The 20,205-nt window shown below is 36.0% G+C and overlaps 3 protein-coding genes across 3 annotated transcripts; all 3 read right to left on the bottom strand.

Annotated features, from left to right (window-relative positions):
- Positions 1-9,133: 9,133 nt before the first annotated feature.
- On the bottom strand, positions 9,134-11,305 carry LOC21387470 (patatin-like protein 2). Its single transcript, XM_010104279.2, has 6 exons — positions 11,104-11,305; positions 10,786-10,973; positions 10,474-10,660; positions 10,035-10,196; positions 9,629-9,928; positions 9,134-9,457 (listed from the first exon to the last, which is right to left on the bottom strand). Exons 1-6 carry the CDS (start codon positions 11,230-11,232, stop codon positions 9,233-9,235), a joined length of 1,191 nt encoding a protein of 396 aa, XP_010102581.1. The 5' UTR covers positions 11,233-11,305; the 3' UTR covers positions 9,134-9,232.
- A 3,855-nt stretch (positions 11,306-15,160) lies between these two features.
- Positions 15,161-16,499, bottom strand: LOC21387471 (protein WEAK CHLOROPLAST MOVEMENT UNDER BLUE LIGHT-like 3). Its single transcript, XM_010104280.2, has 2 exons — positions 15,627-16,499; positions 15,161-15,172 (listed from the first exon to the last, which is right to left on the bottom strand). The coding sequence occupies exons 1-2, from the start codon at positions 16,497-16,499 to the stop codon at positions 15,161-15,163; spliced, it is 885 nt and encodes a 294-aa protein (XP_010102582.2).
- A 978-nt stretch (positions 16,500-17,477) lies between these two features.
- LOC21387472 (patatin-like protein 2) lies at positions 17,478-19,820 on the bottom strand. Its single transcript, XM_010104281.2, has 6 exons — positions 19,614-19,820; positions 19,291-19,472; positions 18,899-19,091; positions 18,638-18,799; positions 17,922-18,224; positions 17,478-17,841 (listed from the first exon to the last, which is right to left on the bottom strand). Exons 1-6 carry the CDS (start codon positions 19,728-19,730, stop codon positions 17,617-17,619), a joined length of 1,182 nt encoding a protein of 393 aa, XP_010102583.1. The 5' UTR covers positions 19,731-19,820; the 3' UTR covers positions 17,478-17,616.
- Positions 19,821-20,205: the final 385 nt, after the last annotated feature.

Consider the following 20,205-nt stretch of genomic DNA (forward strand, 5'->3'; position numbering starts at 1 on the left):
TAATTATTATTTTATAATATATTATATATTATATTGTATTGATATAATTATCTTTATTATATTAATAATATTACAATAATATTATTACATTTTATTATATTGATATAATTATATTTATTATATCAATAATAGTATAATAATTAATATAATTAAATATTATTATAATATTATAATTATAATATTATAGTGTATTATACACGTTATAGTTATATAATATATTAATTATAATTTCAATGCCTCGTACCTCCCCGGATTCATCGGTCGACACTTTTAGCGTTTAGAAGGATAAGAGGGGTCGGCGTTCAAAGCGTGGCACATGACTTCAGAGTCGATCCCTACCATATCAGCATGCGCCTAGGAAAACACATCCAGATTTTTCTTCAGGAAATCTTCAACTTCGATTTTAAGCGCTGGGGGCAAATCCGAGCCTATTTTTAGTGCTCTCGTCGGCTCCTCGTCATCTACCCGGATTTCCACCAACTGATCGATTGGTTGGGATCATGTAATCTCTTCTTCGACTCTAGGATCTATGTCCTCAACTGGTCCCTGATGTACCATTCTTGCTTCCTGTCTCCCTAGTTGATCATATTCTCATATGGCATCTGAGTATGCAACCCTAGATTCGTATTGATTATTCTTCATTTCTCCTACGCTATTAGGGGTTGGAAACTTAACCTTTTGATGGTAGACGGATGTTATTGCTCTTAGTGCCTGAAGAGTCGGCCTCCCGATCACGGCGTTGTACTGTGAGCCCCATTTAATTACCACAAAATTCACCATCGTAGTTGTTTGCCTAGGCTTCTCTCATGCGGTTATAGGTAGCCTAATCGTTCCTTGGGGGACAACCGAGTCCCGTGTGAACCCGTATAATAGTCGGGATGTTTTCTCCAGTTGTTCCTTTGGGATTCCCATATTTTTCAGGCAATCAGAGTACAAGATGTCCACCGAGCTTCTATTTTCCATGAGGATTCTACGTACGGTGTGGTATCCAATCACATCCTTTATGACCATGGCATCATTATGGGGGAAATAGACCCCGTTCGCATCTTTTTCGGTGAATACCACTTCAATACCACTGAATTTTACTGTCTTTGTTGGCTTGGCAGTTGAAAGGTTCCAAAACCTCTTTTGGTACACCTATCTTGCCTCGTGGACGTAATTCTTTTGGGATCCCCTTGAATTCCCCCCAAGATATGGTCATCCATGGATGGTCCTTAGGACACCGACTGGCTCACGGTCTTCTCCCAACTAATTATCCTCCCGGCGCCGACCATCATTTTCGTGACCATGGCATCTCCTATAAGCTTTAAATTCTTACAACCTCCCTTTCGCGGATTAGTCTTTCGATCTCATCATTAAGGTCGGTGCAGTCGTTGGTGTTGTGGCCGACGTCTCCATGGAACCTGAAGTATTTATTTTAATTCCTTCGGTTTGGATCTCACTTCATAGGTTTTGATCGGCGCAACAAGTTTCCTCTGCTGACCTAATTGAACACCTCTTCGACCCCTACGGTTAGCTCATGGTAGGAATCATAGCGTTAGACTAGGCAAGGCTTCTGATTTTCCTCTTGCCTTAGCTTCTTCATTTCTGGAGTGTTCGACACCAACGCGACCTGTTTGTCTCAGTTTCCTCCACCTCACCATTTTTTATTATTTTGTTTTCCCGAGGTTGACCCTTGCTCCGTTCCTTTATTTTTATTGGATCTGTGCTCGGGATCATTTGCTTCAGCTTCTTCGGCGTTGATATATCCGTGCGCCCGTGCTAATAACTCTTTGTAGGTGGCTGGCGGCTTTTGGTTCAGGTCGCATTTAAACAACGTGCTCTTTTTCATACTAGATAGAGCCCCCATCAGAGCCTCTCAATCTGTCATATTTGTTGTAGTGGGGATGGCTTCACCGTCCCTTGCCAGCTACTCTTTTAATGATTCGTTCGGTTTTTGGTAAACCATTGTCAGATTTTGCTTCGGCGGCATATACTTTTTTTACCCTGATAAACTGGAAGGAGAAAGCTTCCTTCAATTTTTCCCAGCTGGAGATAGAGTCTGGTTTGAGTGTCCGGAACTATCTTCGGGCAGAATCCGTCAAGTGGTTCCGGAACGCTCGGCACATTATTTCCTCTGTGTATCCATACAGAAGCATGTGTCCCGTGTACATCTCCAGATGGTCGTCGAGATCTCCTCTGCCATCGTATAGTGGGATCGACGGGGACTTGTATTTGTCTAGGAGAGGTGGTGCCATGATTTCTGCGGAAAGTGGCCATGAGTTCGACTAGAAGCGATGTCGACATTAACCACCTCCGCCACTTGCCCCAGGTTCTTTGCAGGTGACTCACATGGCTTTTCACATCATTCTTCAAACCGGCGACATCACCTGTGAGCTTTTCTTCTAAGCTCGCCACCTCTTCCATGATGGCCTTTGCCTCCTCCGTTGAGATTGCAGAACTGACCCCTTTTGAGGCTTCTGCCTTCTTGGCATCCAGCTTATTCCTCAGGTCTCTGCCCCTTTACACCGACCCTGAATCTCATGGGATATTCTTGCCTGGGTTTTGAGGTGGCGCTTTAGGGTTATCCAGACCTCTGACTGCTCCTTTCTCCTGGGCTCGTCGCCTGGCGCCCCTTTGTTGGCTGCCGAGGGACTTGGATGGTCGAGGCCTCAGATTATCCCCTTAAGCATTTTCACTTGCCCCGATGCCTTCCGGAGCACCGTGCTGGTCACCAGCGTTCTGGTTCCCGACCATGGCGGCACCCGTTGGTCTCAGGGCGTACTCTAGAGGAGGCATGGAGCTTCTCCCGTCCATTCGCTCGACGGCGGTCATCAACCCTCGAACTAAGTCGGTCAGAGCATTCAACTAGACTTGCATCTATACTGGGTCATGTTGTGGCATACTCGGGGGTGGAGTTTCGTTCCTCACTAGGGGTTGATTCCCCTGGTTGGGTTGATCTCATCCGCCCCCACCGTTGGCCGGATGCGCGGCGTTCTCCTCCGTTTGGCTACCTTGATTCACGGCGCCATTTTTCCCTCTTCTTGGAGGCATGATCGTTGGTTATTTCTTAGTCGTCTCGGATCCCAAACGCACGAACCAGAGATTCTGGGTTTGGTCCCCAGTGGAGTCACCAATTGTTGACTGTGGAATTTTGTCAACAAGATTACGCCAGATTACCACTCAGTGGTTCGTTGGGTTACCAGCCAAAACTAATTATTTTCTCAGATTTATGCAACTAATAGTGTTTGTTTTTTAGGTACATTGAAAGATGTATTGATTTATCGTTAAAACGCAAGTAAAGAGACACACGGGTTTATAGTGGTTCACTCTATCAAAAAAAAAAAGCTACATCCACTGGTTCTTGTATTTTTCTTTTTGTGCTTTTGAGATTACAAAAAGCTCTCTCTTTCTCTCTGTGGCTTTGCCCCTTTTATAGCTTGCAGATTATATATGGGTATCTTTTGGGTCGGACTGTCCCGGGGAGTTTTTTGATGGTTTCTCTCAAGTAGCCTATGATCCTACATGCTTAGGCCGTAGCCTCTCAACTCCTTTTGTACTGTTCACTCACCCAGTTTGTCCACTATTGCGGTTCTGCGGATCCTCTGTGATTTCCATTGGTCCGTTTTAGGCGATTTATGGGCAGGTAATCATTTCTTGTGCTACTAACCTTCTTTAAACCCAGACGTAACCTAGACATTTCCCCCTTGTCACCTCAGAGATCTTTCTTGAGACATGGACCCATACTCATGCGTTCTGCCCTCTGCGCCTACACTATACTTCACAAGGCGTGGCCTCTGTCTCGGTTGACCCCATCACGGTACTGCTCCTGCTGCGAACAAATCATGCAAGCCTCGACTGTATGAGGGTCGACGGTCTCATGAATCATCCCATATGATCGGCCTTTTCACCAGATGGAGAGGGAAATGAGTTTTAGGCGTCGACAGCTACCTGACGTGGCAAGTATAGGACCACATGGAGCATGGTCGTCATCCAACGTGTCAACACATATTTTCTCACACAACATCATTATTATTATTATTATTATTATGATTATTAGGATAAATTCAATTTTTACCTCTTGAACTTTAAAAATTGACATGCACACCCTTCAAACTTTAAAACGTTAGCGAAAATGTCCTTTTTGTTACCTTCCGTCCAATTAAGGTTGATGTGGCACTAGTTAAAGAATAAAAACTAATTTAAAAGTTCTAATTTCAACTAGAACTTTTTAATTATTAACAAAAACCATGCTAAAACCTAAAATTACTCCTAATATTAAATTAAAAAATTAAATATTTACGAAGTATTTTATAGAACTCCAAAATGCCCATTCAGAAAATCTAATGCTCACTTAAAAAACTGAGAGGAATCTATGGAGAAGCACCGCCGGCATGCCCAAATCGCTGCCGTACAACACCATCGAGCAGCACCCATATGCGAGCTCCCTCCACCGCCCCCGAACGCTTCGCAGCCGTCGTCGAGCAGCCCCAAATGCTGCCCCGTTGATGCCGTCAGCAGCCACCGCACGAGTTCCTGACGAGATCCAACATACGCCCAGAGCCACAAGAAGCACCGTGAAGCTGCCCCAAATTCCACCTGCCATGCTTCTTCCTCCATGCCAGTGACACTCAGCGCTACCATTTTGTACAGGATGGAATGGTTGCTGGTTTGCTCCATTTTTATAGGGAAGAATAAAGGAGCAAGAAGGAATCACAATCACCGTGGGACTTATGTGTACTAGCTCAAATATAATGCGGAAAAAATTGATGGGTAAAGTAGAAATTTAGAGATCTTTTCACGTTCAGATTATGGTCAAAAGCTTTTGAGAAACAACAATGGAAGAGAAAGAGAGTTAATTTTATTTTTCTATTATCTAATAATTTGGGTTTATTAATCAATTCATTTAATAAGTAAGATAATAACTTAAATTAACTTTTTACTCTTTTATTAGTGTCACGTCAGCCTTGATTGAATGGAATGTAACAGAAGAATTGATAAAAATTCGGGGGGCAAAAATAAATTTTACACCTTATCTTGTTCGCCTATATATAAAGGGCGAAATTTGTTTCCTGCCTCCCTTAACTCCTGTATGTACTTCAACCAGAGAGATTGGCACTACTAATTTTAAGCTGTCCTTGATGATTAGATATGCCAAATATTTCTTTATTTTCGTATTCTCGTAAACTTCCTTTCAAAACTTATTTGTGGTGATATATTTAGGGCCCGTTTAGTTCACTGATTCGAGTTGAGACGTGACTTTATGTGAGACTTTTTTACTGTAGTAAAAAAGTTAGATATTATTGTTTTTAAAAGATATTTACTATAGTAAAACTTGAATTCTAAACTTGAATCGGTAAAATAAATGGGACTTAGAGAACTTTTATTATGATTGGAACTATCTACTGATAGAAATAACTGTTATTTTAGTTGTTAGATTAGTTTGTCAGCTATTTATTATGCGTGTTTTCATATTAAAAATTTACAACATACGATACAAAACTGCACCTACTCACAGATAAGACAACAGTCAAAACAATAATTCTTACTAGTAATGTAAATAGTTGTTCTAATTGGAAGTTCTCATGAATTAATTTGTTGGGGTTGTTTAATTCCACGGTTTCATCCTATTTTCTTACGGAGAACTTATCCATATAACCAATTACATAAGCGTACTTTTAAGTAGTTTTAGCTAATTGTATTATTAAAATGACTGAGATTTTTGTTTAATTTTAGTGTCTTAATTGATGTTTATTAAATCATATCATGTCATATTTTGTAAAAAATTTAAACTATTTCTTAATTAATTTTTTTGTATTTATTATAAAATAATATAATATAATATGATTGGTTAAATACTAATTGAGATCGGAATCCTACCTAAAAGCCATGTATGTTGTTCATTTTCTTCTGCTTGGGCTTTCACTTTATTAATTCTCTACGTTTGACTTGATCTTTGTGGCTGAATATTCTCTAGGTTTGATTATTCAGAGGTACACGATGCAGAAGTTTCCGAGTTCAAATCCTAATCTGTCACGTTTCAGCAGCCTATTGGTCACTTTTTCCTCTTACTGTGTTATTAATTATTATTTTTCCCCACAGCTGCCCATGTGAAAACTACCATATATAGCGTCGAAAGTCTTCGTCGTTTTGGGGACTGGGGAAGTCTTCGTCGTCGTGTTTGTCTATTTTACATTTTTACTAACTGTGCTCTTCCCAATTTCCATTAGTTTTGTTATATAGCTATCGGTGTGTGTATATATAAATAAATTGATAGTTGCAGTTTTATGTATAAATAATTGTTATTTGATTCTGCAAGTGCACAGATCATATAAATAATAAAGTATATTAGAGTACGGATATCGTTCCTATGAAGATTGAATAACCAATAATATGTTGTAGAAGTTATGCAATCAACAAATCGAGTAAAGAATGAGTTGATCAGAAATTCACTAAAATGATGTAAAGAAATGGGTACAAAATAAACGCGGTCAAAAGTGACTAAAAATAGCAAGAATGTAATTATGGTTTGTAAATCAACGAATTAAATAAGCTAGGTCTACTAATTTTCCCTCAATTGCAAGTCCGCTTGAAAATGTTACCAAAATGCTACAACATTTATGAACCATGTTAACAGAAACTCCTTTACTGCATAAAATTCTTCCGAATTAATTATGACTAAATATTCTTTAAATCATTTCCAGCATATTCCTATGTGAATCAAGTTCTCAGAATGCATATCTAAGCTCAGGTTTCTTTAATATATGCAAGGTGAATAATATATTACTAGACCATCCACTAATCAACAACTAAGACAAGGTTATTGAACATGCATCATCCATGTTGGATCCGATTAAATCTAACATTTCCTGTATTAATCTTAATCTTGCATCTTATAATTGATGGCCAGTCAAGAATAGAAATAGGCATTAACACACATGAATGAATAGAAAAAGTAACTCAATAGCATTTTAGAAACAAATTGTCATTCTTACAACCTTGGTTCTATTAGTAGGCCTAGCTAAAACAAATTAGTTCATACTGACATTTACAAGATCTAAAATTCTAGAATATTTCATGGCTAAATTAATATCCAAATAACAAAAGAGAATTAAGCTAACAGAAAGAAGAAAGAATTTCAGCTGGATCTTGGATCTCTCGTTGTCCGGCCTTGCTTCATTCAACCTTCTGCCTTCTTCCCTTCTCTCACGTCTCTGATACTTTCTAAATTCTGGAGGAGGTACTTTCTGTTTTGTTCTTCTCTCTATATTTCCTTACGTACTTGGCGGCTGCTTGCCTCACTTGGAGAATAATCCATTCTAGGGCAACAAAAGGAGGGTTGAGGTGTCACTTGATGATGGGTGCAGTGGTCCACACTGACACCTGCCCAACCAGCTCACATGAATTTTTGTCTGCTTTCTCCAAGTAATGTGCTGATGTCATTCATGTGCTAGTTGTTCTTAGATTGCTAAAGCATAATGCTGTGACATTCAGCCCACCAATTTCCTGCAAAGCACACACACAAGTCTTAAACATTTTTCTTGCTCTTTTTGATTCAAAATCCTCAATTTACTTCATGAAGAGCACAAATACAGAATTCAACCCTAGTAAGTGTAAAATTTGAAAAATGTAAGTTAAAACACAAAAGAAACCAATAAAATCACTCTTGGTCAAGCAACTTTTGAGCTAGAAAACCATTAGATAACTCTAATTTCTTAGAGTTATCAATAATATTTGTTTATTTCAAAGCAATGTTTTCTTCAGCTGAATGAGAATACAGCCATATTTAAAAAAGAAAAATTACAAAAAAAAAAAAAAACATATATGATATTATGCATCTAGATTGCAGAAAAGAAAATTAAAAAAATTAAGAGATTTTACCTCTTTAAGTAATTGACTTATTAAAAATACCACTTTTAAAAAACACTACCCCTTGACTAGGTATTCTAGTTTAAAAGTTAAAAATATATGGACTAATGTTAAGGGGTACAAATAAAAATGAGTTCTATTTTAAATGTATTTTTAAAAACTGCCCTTGTAGAATTGTATAGCGCAATTAAATAACTTTCTAATTAATTACCAAAGTTAATCAACCCGACTTTAGAATTAATTAGGATAACTTTCTTGTAAGTTATGTACATGTGTCCTAGTACTAGCTTGTGGAATAATCAGAAGCGGTAGAAATATAAAAATATTACGAAGCTTTCCTTTGTTTGAACTCCTGTGTTTCCTTTCCTCGGGAGAAGTTTGGCAAATTGTGTAAGAGCTTCTGCGTTGGTACCCTCTCCTTCAATTGTCTCAAACTCACTGGTTTCCAAATTCAGCCTTGAGACTGGCTTCTCCAACATCTTTTTCCCAATCACAAGCCTCTTCATATTCTCCTCAGTTGCCATGTCAACGACGACTCGCTTACGGTCAATGTGTCATTCTTTGTCACATGCAGCCAAAATATGATTCTGAGAAAACTTAGGGGGTGTTTTTTTCTACAACTCAAACTTTTTTTTTTTGTGTGAGAGAAAACACTATAGTAAAAAAATTAAATTTAAATTTTTACGAGAAAAAATATTATAACGAAAGAACTTGAGTTGTAATTTGAGCTGTAAAAAAACAAGGTATTAAGCATCATATATGATAACATGCATGCCCAAAATTATGTTTTTAATTAGAGTTAATCTCATTAGTTCCCAAACCATAGTCTACATCTTATTTAGTTGGTCCATATAATGGATTTTAAAACATATCATAGAACCAGTCCCCAATATGGAATTATCCCAAAGTAGTCCAAAATGTCAAAATCTTAAAGTTAAGAAGGCACGTTATAAGGACCATGTGCGACTTAGTGGGAGTTAACATTTTTACTTTTACGTGTTAGAGCACGAATATTAAAAAGTACTAGTTGTGCATTTTTGTGTTGAGATTTTAATAATCAGATGGACAAAAACTGTAAAATTTAGACAATTTAGCAGATGTGGATTTGTTCTGAGACATTTTAAGAGTCGAGCGCAAAATTTAAATCTTGAACTATAATTTAGGACTAAAAATGAGCTTAATTTTTTTAATTACCTGGATACGAAATTTTATTAAAGAAAGGCAAGTTTACAAAAAACCATTTCGCTATAGCTTTATCTTATAGGACAAGTAATAAAATCACCACGATAAAGCTAGCTTAAAAGAATTAACTTCCTTTTTTTTTTTTTCCAAGTATACAAATAAGCACGAATAAAATAAAAAAGAATGGAGAGATTTTCATTTTTCATTTAGTGGATCGGAGCTTCCTTTCCTCGGAAAGAAGTTCAGCGAATTTGGTAAGAGCTTCGGCATTGGTCCCTTCTCCGACAATAGCCTCGCATCTGCCGGTTTCCAGATTCACCCTCGAAACTGGCTTTTCTAACAGCTTTTTCCCAATCTCTACTAGTCTTTGCAGATTCTCCTTTGTCGCTATATCCACCGATGACTCATTGCCAACCAAATTGTCATCCTATAAGTTAATTATGTCCAACAACAGGTAAGTAATACTATTAATTTATACAATATATAACCATATAATATAGTACAGTGTATTATATAAATGTTTCCTAGAGAAAAAATGAAAATTGATGGGATATATATATATATATATATATTGCAAAAAAAAAAAAAAAAAGTATACCTGAATACGGAGGTAGTTTTTCTGGTGATTACGGGCCTGGAAGATATTGGACACAAGAAGATCAACGACATCAGCACTCGCGTCGCTGAAGATGTCGACGATTGGAGTGCTGCCATTGTTGAACACCCAATTAAGCAAACCCCATTCGGAGGCCTTGGCTGCATTGTACTTCTCTTCAAGCTTTGGTGCACCTGTTCCTAGTGATAGCACTAATATCCTTTTCCCCTCTTGTTCTATGACTCCTGACTCTGAATTTTCTTTCGCGATTTCTCTGATTAAAGGGTTTATCGCCAGCATTGTCTTCAATTTTCATATAATAATATTAGTTAGTTCCTGTATGTGTATCATTTGATTAAGCAACAATATGATTTGACAATACTCCATATATACTCATTAAGTAACATACGGGATTGTTTGCAGCGACGGCACCATCAATGAGATCAAAATCGCGAGTCTTCCCATTGCCATCGCGAGTCGTAAATTTGTGTGGGGGGAGATAAGTGGGAGCCGCAGAGGTACTAATACAGATATCTGCTAGTCGAGCATTTCTCAAAGCATTTTCTTTTGCCTGCACATAAATTGTACTACTGGTTAACAAGGTCAGTTTAAATTAGTTCCAACCATAATCTTACTAAGGAATGTTTTGAATTTTACTACAATATTACCGGTTAAGCAAATGTCACGTAAAAAATGTAATAAAATACATGTCACATGTGATAAAATATAGGTCCAAATTTAATTATCCTACTATTTCATTATCAGTTAAAAATCAATGGCGACAATCATAACCGGTGACGCATATATAGCATATATAGTTCCTTTGCTGATACAAATCGTATACGTACATCATGGGTGTAGAAAATCACAGGTTGGAGGAGCTTGATATCAAAAGCAGGGATGACAACATTTGTTAGGGTCTGTTTGAGAGTGAGGTCTCCTAGCAGGCTGTTTAGCAGCGAATGCAGATACTTTCCGTCGTACTTAGGCCCCGAGAACGCGTCAAGCCAACTTGTTATGGCTGTCATAAAGTCTCTGTAACATTATTTCAAATTTAAGATTGCTTAGTATGTTATAAATAAATACAAGAACTTCCTATAGTTTAGACTGTATATTTTTCTATAACAAATAAATGTGTGTGTGTGTTTCTGTGTGTTTACCTATTTTGAGGGAAAATCTTAGGCGTGTGTTGCAAGTAAAAGTCGTTGATGTCTTTTGCAGCGAACAAGGGTCGGCCGTTATCCTTAGGGTTGGGAGCTGTAAGCATGGCGGTGACCAACCCTCCGGTGCTCGTTCCAGCAATTATGTCAAAATAGTCTGCTATTCTCACATTTGGTCCATCGAGTTCCTGAAAATGCATATACGTACATGGATGTAAAGCTTGCTAGTATTCTTGAGATCATTACGAACAAAATACGAGATTAAAACAGACCAAAGATCTAAATTCTACAATGAAGTAGCACAAATTAATTGATTACCTGAAGTTTGGATTCAAGAAAGGCAAGAAGAGTGCCTGGAATTATGCCCCTAATCCCGCCGCCGTCAATGCTCAACACTGTGAACGTCTTTGTCTTTCCAGAACAATTGTTGGCTTTTGTACTCGCCATGCCAATTGATGATATTAATTAAATGAAAATTAATGTTTGGAGAATAAAAGAAACTCAATATGAAGATGATGCCTTCTCGATCTTTAGCAAGAAAAGAACTCAATGTGGGAAATATACAAATAGATATCGACTTATATAATGTTGTGGTGGAGCAAAATTTTTGTTAAGGAAGAAAGAAACATTGAAGAAGTCAGAAAAATAATGGTCTTCTAAGGCATGGTCCGCTTCGTTGTAAGTTTCATAGTAATTTAAATTTTTTTTATAATTTTAATGTTGAATGTATGAAGAAGCCGTGATTGACTTCGGTCTATATACACTCTTCATTCTTCGTCTTTCGTCATATACTCAACAACTTTAGGTCTCCCCTACCAGCGGGCAATTCTGACGTCCGTACAACTTTTTTAGTACTAGAAGTACGTATGAACAGTACTTACTCTTACGGAATCTCCATATTTATGGTTTCATGCAGGCTTAAGTAGTCTTAACGTGCTCAAAGAACTCAGAGAGACGTTTGGTAAGCAGATTCATACCATAATTTGAATCGTGGTTTATGATTTATTATAATATTTTTTCTCATAAAAAATATACGTAAATCGAAAATGGTTCTAATCACATGATTTTAATCCATGAACCAATCGTCTCCTTAGGCCATCTAACCCATTTTCTTATTTTAGAGTTGTTTTATCTCTGAAATAGAGTAATTTTACTACGTCACTTAAAAAGTTTATCTCCAATCTATTTACACTAAACATTACTCTACAAGGAATATTCTCAGTATATTCTTTTTTATATAATTCCCAACAATTTAAATTTATTCTAATTTCACCAATTATGCACATATATTACTATTAATGCAATGAAATGAATTATTATTTGACCAACTCCAAGAAATATAAATTACTATTAATGCAATAAAATGAATTATTATTTGACCAACTCCAAGAAATAACGTTTGGTTTTTAACATTATGTTTTTCTTATTTATGCATTATGTATCAATGTTTGGTTTTTAATTTATGAATATATGTAATTTTTTTTTAGAATATGAATATATGTAATTTAGTTTTTGCATTGAACATATTAATTTTGCTTCATTTTATAACAAAATGCTTTAACAAAAATCATAAAAATAGAAAACTGGGATAAAAAATAATTGTTTTTGTTATAAATTTAGGGAATAAATTAAGAATTTTAAAAAACATTTGGCCTTTAAACTAATAAAAACGAAAAAAAAAGAAGTGCTATTATAGCGCGTGACCAGTGCCGCGCCCCATGGGGGCGGTGCTGTAGCTGTGCGCCAGCCCTGACAAGCTGGCTCACAGATGTAGCGCAGGGTTGGAGATGGCCATGCCAGATGAGGCCAACCCAGCGCACAAGTAGCACTGGGTTGGAGATGACCTTATGTATTAGGGGCCACTCTAACCAACTTTCGGTTCTCAAGTGGTAAAGAATTCTCTTCTTATACTAAAAACTAGTCCTGGTAAAAATATGCTTTCATTAATCAAGTTATTTTTAAGGGCAAATCATTAGAAGGAACAACTCTTCTCCTGAAATAAAATAAAGTGAACATTAACCTCTTTTAAAAATTACGTCAATGTTGAGATAATTGTGAAGATATTAATAGCTCCAGGTTTCAATTCGGCAAATTAACTCGACTCGTTAAAATTTCCCAAATTAATGAGAAATCTTAACAATTTTTAAATGTAAGCATCTGTGACCTTTTCTAGTTAAACTTTCAGTCTCGTTGTTTATTCATGAGAAATATAACAATTTTGAAATAAATCTATTCCCTTTTATTTATTTTATTTTATTTATCTAATATAAGCTTTCGCTACTAACCAAGCCTTTTGAGTGTTTTCCCCACTCGTGAATCACTTACTAGTTTAGTTTGGATTACTTCCCTTAGAATATAAAACCCAGAGAAACAGTACCCACAAGCCCAATACCCTTTTCTATATATCAACTATTTAACATTTCCTGATCCCACCAATATTTCAATTAATCTCTTATTTTTGTGTGAGAAAATTGTTGAACTTACTTATAGAGTTTAAGGGTTTAAATTTTTATCCCTATTCTTAATTAATACCATTTTAATTGATAAAATTATTTAACTAAATTATTTAATTAATAGATTAAAAATTCAAATTTATACAGGTTTTTGTCTCTTTTTTCCTTTGTTTCTTTTTTCGGATATTTATCTTGTTTTGCTTGTTGTATAAGAGCCCATGATGGTTTATTATATCTTGTTTTGCTTGTTGTATAAGAGCCCATGATGGTTTATTGGCAACAAAAAATGGTACAATAATACAATGTTGTTCGAGCTTGATTGAGCACATTCGATCGTCACACATCGTTGGAGATAATGCCGAAACCTTCTAGAATTCGATCGTCACCATCGATTCTACGGGACCCAACAACTTCAAACAAAACAAAACAAAACTTACGTTAAATATTAACTTTATAGAATTTTATGGTAGAGTATGAATAAGATGATAAGTTCACAGAACTTGATGAAATTGAATATGACTGTTGGAACTACCCCTATCCGTAGTTTTTTTTTTTTTTTTTCTTTCTTTTTTTAGTATTTTACCACATATAATAACTCTCGATTAAAAAGGGAAAAAAAAATGGTGTTCTTGTCAAAGATCCAACGTCTTCATAACCTTTTGTGATCAGTAATTAAATACCAACGTCTTCATATATAATTCTTCATCTCTTTCTACATTGATTTTTACAGAAATACCAACATTTGAAGGCCATGTCGTCCTGAAATATTGCTAAAGTTCTTGTATAAGTCAAAGCTGCAGAAGCTTCCGATCGATAGTCCAGCAGCCATAATGGTCTTTTTTTTTTTGTCTTCATTAACTGATTTTTCTAGTAGCTGCCCACGTGAAAAGTACTCCAATTTATAGCACCCGCAGAGGACTTTGTTATGTCGCGACTTCATCCTTTTTTTTTCAGAAAAAGAAAACGTTAAACTACAATAAATTAAATATTTAGTAGCATTGAATATTTATATATATATATATATGTGTATATATCTTATTCCTAAATTGTTAGATTTTCATAAATTTCTGTATATTTTATGAAAATGTGATATTGACATAATATAATATTTAAAGACTTGCATTATCAATATAGATCCATCATGAAAAAAGTTTTTTTTTTTTTTTTTTTGCCATCTGGGGCTAGTCCAGGTTCAAAACCTGGGGTGCCAAGCGGACTTATTAAAAATAAATAAATAAATTAAGATTTAGGGTAAATTAATTAAGATTTGGGGTACTCTTAACCGCGTATGTTCTCTGAATTTTTAGTGAATAAATAATTGACAAATCGTTTCATGAACTTTTTATAAATATTGTTGCGTGATACCATTAAATGGATGAAAGATGTTGAAATTTGAAATTACGCACCCATATATATAGGGAGAATTGTAAAAATATCCTTTAAAAAATATCATCTTTATATTTACATCACCCAATATATTTATAGCACTTAATTCATCAAAATATATCATAGTAAGATATTAGACAAAGGGCCTGTTTGGGAGAACTTTCTGAAAGTTACTTTTGATTTCTTAGGTCCAAAACTTGCTTTTGGAAGTATTTGTATGATCTGTTAAAAGTATTTTAACTTTTCAGAATAACTTATAGTCAAAGTTAAAAATTGTAGCTTCTAAAAAATGTACTTCTGAATAGAGTTTGATACTTGTACTAGAGTTTAATTAAGGCATTATAAACTTAATTCCAATACTTTTATTACTTATTAAAAAATTTAAAAATTATTTTGATCCATTAAGCTCTTTGTTTCAAACACTTACTAAAAAATCATAGCTTTTACTTTTTTTATTCTACTGACTAAAAGCAAAAGTAAAAACTCTGCCAATAGGCTTAACTTATTTCTTCTCCATAAAAATGACATAACTGGTTTCAGAAAATAGTCTGATACAATATCAAAATCAACAAAGATAATGAAAAATTAGATCATATAAATGTAATGCTATTAGATTTTTGTGGCATACAACGCAATTTTTCTTATATGCATAAGACATGATGTACTGATTCAAGTCTATTTCTTCAAATGATAACATACACGAGATGACGAGAGTGTTTCCATCTAAATTTTAATAATGATCATCAATTCAGGAACACTTTGCAACACGTATTGAATTCAAAATTACTTTATCGAAATTAAACCAAGGGAACAGTTTTCCAAACCGTGAAAAGTTGAGGACTTTTAGGTAAATACCCTGATTCAACGAAACAATCTTCTAATTATGTTTAGCACAAAACACTGCTTCATTTGCCAGAAAATGGATCTCTTCTTTTCCTTAACCATCTTCTTCTTCTTCTTCTTCTTCTTCTTCGTTTTTGTAGTCTTTGCTGATCTTCTCACCTCGGGTACTTGGAAATCTTCCTTCTTAGGTTGAGCAATGGAAATAACTGCCGTAACCTCTCTTTTGTCATCTTCTTCTTCTTCTTCTTCAACCACAACTCTTTCAATATCAATATGATCTCCTTCACTTTCTCTAACATCCCTTCTTCCCTTCGCCCTCTTCCATAACTTCAATTCCCTCAGTTTAGCCTTAGCCAAGTCCCGGCTCTTCTCGGCCTCCATCTTCTGCTCCACCGAGACCGAAACACGCCAATCCGCTAGTGAATTCTCCTCGTCGACTCTCTTCTTCCGAGCCATATACTCTTCATGAGAGAGTACTAATAGAACTTGACCATGATCATCAACACCCTCCTTTTCCATTATCGTTTCGGGGGCAATATTCAAATACCGGAGCGCTTCTTTTCGGGATTCGCCGCACGCTTCTATATCTTTCCGTGCAGCCTCTATTCTCAACTGCAACGACCGAAGTCTTTGCCTCTGCAGCCTCAGAACCCGCTTCAGTTTCAACTTCTTCTGTCGTTTGTTGCCCGTGAAACGCTTCAAGCTTTCCATCTCTTCGCGTAGTTGGTCTAGAGCCTGAGTTACTTCGTTGGCCTTCTTCGTCGCTTCGAGCTCTTCTTCCTTCCTTGACTTGATCTCCGCATTCATCGTCTCAAGCTCCTTTTCGAGCTCTGAGACGTGAGAATTGGAGAAAATAAAAACTTTGTTTTTCGAAATTTCGAGGTTTGACTTTAGCGTCTCGAGGTCGTCGATCAGAGGACGAGAGTCCAGCCATGATTGTGTGGCGTTTTCTTTGGCTTTCTTTAGTTCTTCCTTAATCTTGATCAGCTCTTGCTTCTTCACCCTCAACATATAGCTTTTGGGAGACTCCATTTTGCATAAATGTACAATCGTTTTCCTTTTTTCTTTTCACTCAAGGTCAACTTATAAATTAGCTAGACTTAGAATAATCATGTCATTATGTTAATAATCTGGTGAGTATTCCAATAAATTCTTGTTATAAAACAGAGGAGTGCTTATGGCGATGATGTTCCTATGTATGGTTTAGTTAATGTCGCATATTGTCGCATATAATTAAATCTTTGGATTATAAAATCTTTTGCCGGCTTTATCCTATTAGAAGGAGTGAAAGGTTTGACGCATTTCTTTCCGTTTTGTGAGTGATCCATTTTTACTGCAAAATATCTTTTGATTTCGGCAAACATAGCCCTTTTGACATGACCAATAAAAACATGACTTGAAAAAAAAAAAATTTAAAAAAAATGACACACACACATAAGGGTTAACTTAAAAAAATCCATATTCTATGGACAATGAAGAGTATTCATTCAAGAAAGAAAAAATTAAAGAGGAGGTTAAAAAGTAATTTCCAGTTTTGTAACGCTAAAATTAAAGGGTTTTATGTCTGTGTTTTAATCATGATTTTTTTCTATTATGGACTGCAATATCGTTGCCACATAACTTAGGTAGATGAGCTCTTTTTGCTCTTTCTATGCCTCCTTTGGGATTTTCTGCCCTCTGTTGGTTTTTTGTTCTGTTTTGGCTGTTTGGCTGTCTTCCATTATGGTTGGCCTTAGTTTTGTGTGTGTGTGTGTGTGATAATTGGCTAGTTCTTAATTACTTGTTTGTTTTACTACTTGCCTGCCAAAAACAAGAGGCAAGAAAATGACGAGACAAAAAAATAGCTATATATACATAGATATATATATATATATATATGTGTGTGTGTGTGTGTGTGTGTGTGTGTGTGTGTGTGTCTGCGTGTGTGTGTGGTCAGACGGCTGCACCAGGTCTAGGAATATTGGCCATCTGCTATATATACATATATAAATACCTTTGATTGTCTCATGACAAAACGTGAAAGAAATCACACTTCTTTATAACTAATACAAGATAAATAACACCAACCGATCATGAAGACTTATTCGAACGAGAAATCACACTTCTTTAAAACTTGTTTATTTTCTTATTCGAACCAAACGAACTAGTTTCAGTTTTTACGTCTGAGTGTCCTTTCCTCTGAGAGACGTTTGGCAAAGTGGGCAAGAGCCTCTGCATTGATTCCTTCTCCTTTTATTTCCTCATACCTACCGGTGTCCAGATTCACCCTCGAAATCGGCTTCTCTAAAAGCTTCTTCCCGATCTCTGCAAGACTTTGCATATTCTGTGGAGTCGCTATGTCAACCGATGCCCCATTTCCGGTCAATGTATCATCCTAGCCATTAATTTCCAAAATCAGTACACAAAACCGCACAATTTTTTTCAAACTCGGTAATCAAATTCTAACTAGAATACCTGAATCCGGAGATAGTTTTTCTTGCAACGAAGGGATTGGAAGAGAGTGGAGACATGAAAGTCAACGACATCTGAACTTGCATCGGCGAAAATGTCAACGAGTGGTGTTCTGCCATTCTCAAACACCCAACTGAACGCACCCCATTTGGAGGCCATGGCTGCATTGTACTTCTCTTCATTCTTTGGTGTGCCTGTGCCTAGTGATAGCACTAAGGTCCTTTCTCCATCCATAGGTTTCATGTCATTGAACTCCTCATTCTTGATCGCTATTCCTCTGGAAATGTAGTTTATTGCCAACATTGTCTTTTGACCATTATAGACAAGATTCAAAATTTTGTTAATTTGAATTACTTAACAAACATTTCAAAAAAAAAAAAAAAAAAAAAAAAAGTTAAAAAAAGCCCTCAGCTCTCTCTTCCTCAGAGCTAGAAAAACAACATGAATTAACCAATTTTTACCCTTGTTGGTATAGTTTCACATGATAATTTCTAATTTTATCATAATTATCCCCTTGAGTGTGAACATTTTTCATACTTGAAATCTTCTCCCAAAACTAGTAGGCTCAGTTTAGCATTATTTTGGAACTCCTAAAAGCACTTTTGCACGAGAAATTATACAACTATAGTGGTGAAGAATAAGATAATTAGGATTTAGTTTATTTTAATACATAATTCAATAGGGATAAAGAACAGGGTCAAAATGGTAATTTTACTTACGGGGTTGTTTGCGGCAACTCCACCGTCGATAAGGTCAAAAGAGCGAGTCTTTCCGTCCTTATCACTAGTGGTAAAAAAGTGCGCGGGGAGAAATGTGGGAGCTGCAGAGGTTGCTACGCAAATATCTGCAAGTCGAGCATTTCTCAAAGCATTTTCTTTTGCCTACACATAATTTATTACGTATTAATTGAGATCTATTAAGCTCCAAAATATTCCAACATGTAATATAACTAGATAATAATTTTAGTAATTATATCATACGTCATTAGTGGAGAAGAACACAGGCTGGAGAAGCTTGACATCAAAAGCTGGTATGAGTACATTTGTTAAAGTCTCCTTTAAAGTCAGATCGCCTAGAAGTGAGTTGGTCATGGAACGCAGGTACTTTCCATCATACTTAGGCCCAATAACCGTCCCAAAGAAACTTGCTAACGATGTCAAGAAATTATTTCCGCTGAATCCATACTCACATTAGTACAGGGAAAAAAGACGTTCAACAGAATTAACCTTATTGTTTTGAAACCATCAAATCTTTATTAAGTTCGGTCGGTTTTGCATATTTTTTTCATTGATGTAATGATTAGGAAAAAAAAAAAAGAAAAAGACACACGACACTTTCAAATATAGCTGATGATCAATAAATTAGAATTTACCGTCTCTGAGGGAAAATCTTAGGGGAGTGTTCCAAATAGAAGCCCGGGATGTCCTTGGCAGCATACATGGGTCGGTTGTCCTTGTTGGGAGCTGTAAGCATGGTGGTGACTAATCCACCAGTGCTTGTTCCGGCTATTATGTCAAAGTAATCTGCAATTCTTGCATTGGGACCATCCAATTCCTAAAAAATCCAAGTACCCATTTCTTGTTATGTACATATACTAAGAAAACATACTAAAAAAGAAAGATTGAGGTGTATAGTACAAGCTATTATATATCTGTGTGTGTGTGTGTGTGTACATATATAGATACATGTATATACCTGAAGCTTGAATTCAAGAAAGGCCAAATGAATGGCTGGAATTATGCCCCTAATTCCACCTCCATCAATGCTCAACACTGTAAACATGTTTCCCTTAGCAGAACAAGCACTCGCCATTTTGATCCACTCGAACTGAAATTTGTTACGTTTTCTTTTTTTCTTCTCTTAATACATCAATATCCACAACTCACCTACCGATGACTTGACCTATAATAAAACAATACAATTAAGTCAGGAAGGGGACCTTTATATTATAACATTCAACTATGATCATTCGCAGGGAAATAATCCTCTAGTTCATGGTCTATCTATGACATATAGGTACACATTTGATAATCATATATATCTAGGTCGCTTTTGATAATTATATATGTTAGGACTTGGCAATTTGTTGATATTAATTATTAAAATTCAAAAAATGTACTTTTAGCAACTAGAGTTTATAAAGAAGATTTGAGAAGATTTGATTGCTTGTAAAATCATAAAAATCCTTAGAGATTTGGCACTACAACAAATATTAATATCAATAGCTGACTAAAACGCTATTAATCATTAGCAATAGCGTTTTTAAGAGCACTAGAACATCAGGCGC

The sequence above is a fragment of the Morus notabilis genome, unplaced genomic scaffold (genome assembly GCF_000414095.1).
Source record: "Morus notabilis unplaced genomic scaffold, ASM41409v2 Scaffold2021, whole genome shotgun sequence".
In the NCBI taxonomy this organism is placed as follows: domain Eukaryota; kingdom Viridiplantae; phylum Streptophyta; class Magnoliopsida; order Rosales; family Moraceae; genus Morus; species Morus notabilis.

What these genes read in the sequence shown, in the direction of transcription:
- LOC21387470 (XM_010104279.2), bottom strand. Translation starts at nt 11,232, where the DNA reads ATGGCGAGTACAAAAGCCAACAATTGTTCTGGAAAGACAAAGACGTTC. An exon ending in TTCTTGAATCCAAACTTCAG is followed by an intron (nt 10,974 to 11,103) that starts GTAATCAATTAA and finishes ATGCATTTTCAG; the next exon opens with GAACTCGATGGACCAAATGT. An exon ending in AAGATTTTCCCTCAAAATAG is followed by an intron (nt 10,661 to 10,785) that starts GTAAACACACAG and finishes ATAATGTTACAG; the next exon opens with AGACTTTATGACAGCCATAA.
- LOC21387471 (XM_010104280.2), bottom strand. Translation starts at nt 16,499, where the DNA reads ATGGAGTCTCCCAAAAGCTATATGTTGAGGGTGAAGAAGCAAGAGCTG.
- LOC21387472 (XM_010104281.2), bottom strand. Translation starts at nt 19,730, where the DNA reads ATGGCGAGTGCTTGTTCTGCTAAGGGAAACATGTTTACAGTGTTGAGC. An exon ending in AAGATTTTCCCTCAGAGACG is followed by an intron (nt 19,092 to 19,290) that starts GTAAATTCTAAT and finishes GTATGGATTCAG; the next exon opens with CGGAAATAATTTCTTGACAT. An exon ending in GAGTTGCCGCAAACAACCCC is followed by an intron (nt 18,225 to 18,637) that starts GTAAGTAAAATT and finishes AATGGTCAAAAG; the next exon opens with ACAATGTTGGCAATAAACTA.